Source organism: Trypanosoma conorhini, assembly GCF_003719485.1.
Source record: "Trypanosoma conorhini strain 025E chromosome Unknown Tco_14.4_contig_00905, whole genome shotgun sequence".
NCBI classification, from domain to species: Eukaryota; Euglenozoa; class Kinetoplastea; order Trypanosomatida; family Trypanosomatidae; genus Trypanosoma; species Trypanosoma conorhini.
In genome coordinates this window covers 1-2,339 of record NW_021704997.1, presented here as the reverse complement: position 1 = coordinate 2,339, position 2,339 = coordinate 1, and the positions used below count along the sequence as shown (strand labels likewise).

The 2,339-nt window shown below is 68.2% G+C and overlaps 1 protein-coding gene and 1 pseudogene across 1 annotated transcript; one reads left to right on the top strand and one right to left on the bottom strand.

Annotated features, from left to right (window-relative positions):
• Positions 1 to 68: 68 nt before the first annotated feature.
• Tco025E_08891 (uncharacterized protein) lies at positions 69 to 1,037 on the bottom strand (the record flags this gene model as incomplete). The annotated part of the gene is made up of 1 exon (XM_029375723.1): positions 69 to 1,037. The coding sequence occupies one exon, from the start codon at positions 1,035 to 1,037 to the stop codon at positions 69 to 71; it is 969 nt and encodes a 322-aa protein (XP_029224164.1).
• Positions 1,038 to 1,472: 435 nt separating this feature from the next.
• Positions 1,473 to 2,339, top strand: Tco025E_08890 (hypothetical protein; annotated as a pseudogene).

Sequence of the window (2,339 nt, the reverse complement as noted above, 5' to 3'; positions counted from 1 at the left end):
ACGCAGCCGGCGCAGAAAAAAAGAATTGCGCCGGGCGGACGGCAGGCGGCCAACGCGGGGTAGTCCTGTTACGAAGGCGCCCGCTGCAGCCATTTTGCATTCCCAAGCGGCAGAATTTGGCAGCGGCTCAAACTTCGACATGGAGATCCCCATGCGCGCCGCCGCCAAAAGCCGCTGGCACCCACAGTCTTCTCCAAACTCGACGCCGCAGACGACAATAGACGGCTTGCAGCACGCCGCGTGCGTATGCTTCTCGCCCTTTCGGAGTTTCGGCCGCGAAAGCTGATGACACCGCGCGCGCGACGCGCTCGAAAGGAAACCATCTCGTAAAGTTGCGCGCCGCGAAGGCGAGGAAGCACCCCAGATCGGCGCCCGCCGCCGCCGATGCGGCAGAAGCCTTTGCGCGGGGAAAGCCCCAAGGAACCGGCGGCGCTGCGTTGCCATGCCCCTCTTGAAGTAGAGGAAGGCTTCCGAGCGAGTGACCTGCCGGCCGGTCGCGCGGGCCGGGCGCCGTCGCGATCTGACGGGGGAGAGCGTTCTTGCCGCTCGCGCCCGTGCTGCCGCGGAGCCCCGGCAGGCCCCGCGGCGGTCTGATTTTCAGCGCGGATCCTCTCCCCACGGAGAAGCGTCGCCCCACTGGGCGGCCATGCACCGTGCCCCTCTGAATGACTGCGCGGCGTCCGCCGTTTTTGCGGGGTGGACCAACGCCGCCGTCGCAGTCGGGCGCGGTGACCGGCTGTTGCGAGCCGCGTCGTGCGCTGGTGGGCGGCGTTCCTCCGCGGCAACCACGGCGGGGTTTGCGGCAACCGCACCGCCTTCTCCCCGGGCAACGCTGAGCTCCCTGCGTTTGCCGTCGCCAGGGGCCTCCGCCGCGCCCGCAGCGGCAACGGGGCTGCGCGCGACGCGGCTTCGCCGGAAGACCTCGGCGTCGCGGCAGAGCGGTCCGACGAGACCTTCGTGGACAACGGCGCGGGCAGGGCGCACTCGCCTCTCTTCCGGTGGGCTCCGGTCTCTCTGGGGCATTTCCCCGCCTGCATCGGGCCCGGGTCGGCGCTTACCGCTATTAGCGGTGACCTCGTTGCGTGCCTGCGGGAGAGAAGCACCTTGCGGGGACGCTCTGCTCTGCCACGCCCCGGGCGGAGCACCACGCCTCACGGCCATATCACGGCTCACGCCGCGCACTGGCTTTCACGTCCCGCAGGGCGGCTCTTTCGCGCAAACTGCTCCTGCCGGCGTTGGGGGCCTGAGGCGCGCGGCTGCGGGGATGCGAGCGAGGCCTTGCGTGCCTCGGCCGAAGGAAGCCGTGCAGCACCGTGCAGGGTGTCAATCGTGGCGGGTTCCCTCTGCCTCCTCGGGCCCCGCGAACAGGTGCACCCCACGGTGTGTGCCCCGGTGCTTCGCCGCCGCCGGGCGCTTTTGCCGCAACGGTGACGGCGAGGATTGCCCCTCCAAGCGCGATTTCCCCCAAATGAATGACGCCGCACCTTGACGCGGTGCCGCGGCTTTGGGCCACGAGAACTCCGCAGCGGGGCACTGCTGCGAGCACGACGGAGACCAAGACGACTTCGCCCCTCGAGAAGGTTCCACGCCGTGTCCGGTGTGGGGAGGTGAAGCGGTCTGCGTGCAGACCGGCCGACAAAACAGCACGACCGATTCGTTTCGGTCACTCCGTCGACATCACCCGCTGCGGGGATGTCCGCGTAAGAACCCGGGCCCCGATGAGGACGGCTCCGTTGTCGTCTGGCAGCTGAACATCGCGGGCCTTTCGCCTCTCAAGAACATCGCACTAGCTGCACGTCTGGCCCGGCATCAGCCAGACATCGTTCTCCTCCAGGAGGTCAAGAACCAGCATGCCACGGCGAAGAGGTTCATTGGGTACACGGACTTCCACCGGGCCCGCGGTGGGCGCGGCGGTGGAGTTGCCGTTCTGGTCCGCCACGCCCTGCCGTGCGAGTGCCTGACGCTCCCTGGCACCGACCCCCTACAGGCTATTGCCGTTCGCGTGTTCCCGCCTGCTTTTCCCAGCATCTGCGTGGTGAGTTTTTACAACCCCCCACCGGCACTGGCTCATGCTGCTCAACTAGTGAGCATTGTTCGGCGTCTCGGTTCTGCAGCGATCGTCGCAGGAGACGCCAACCGCCACCATGAGCTCTGGGACAGTCACCTGCCGCCGACGGAGGAAGCTGAACTCCTCGCGGCGGCGCTGGTCGACACGGGCTTTGAGATCGCCAATGGCCCGGCGCAGGCCACGCGGCCCAGTGGGCGCAGTATCTCGTCCCCGGACGTGACTGCCCACCGCGCCCTGCGCGTTTCCCACTGGAGCTCCACCCCCTACTTGG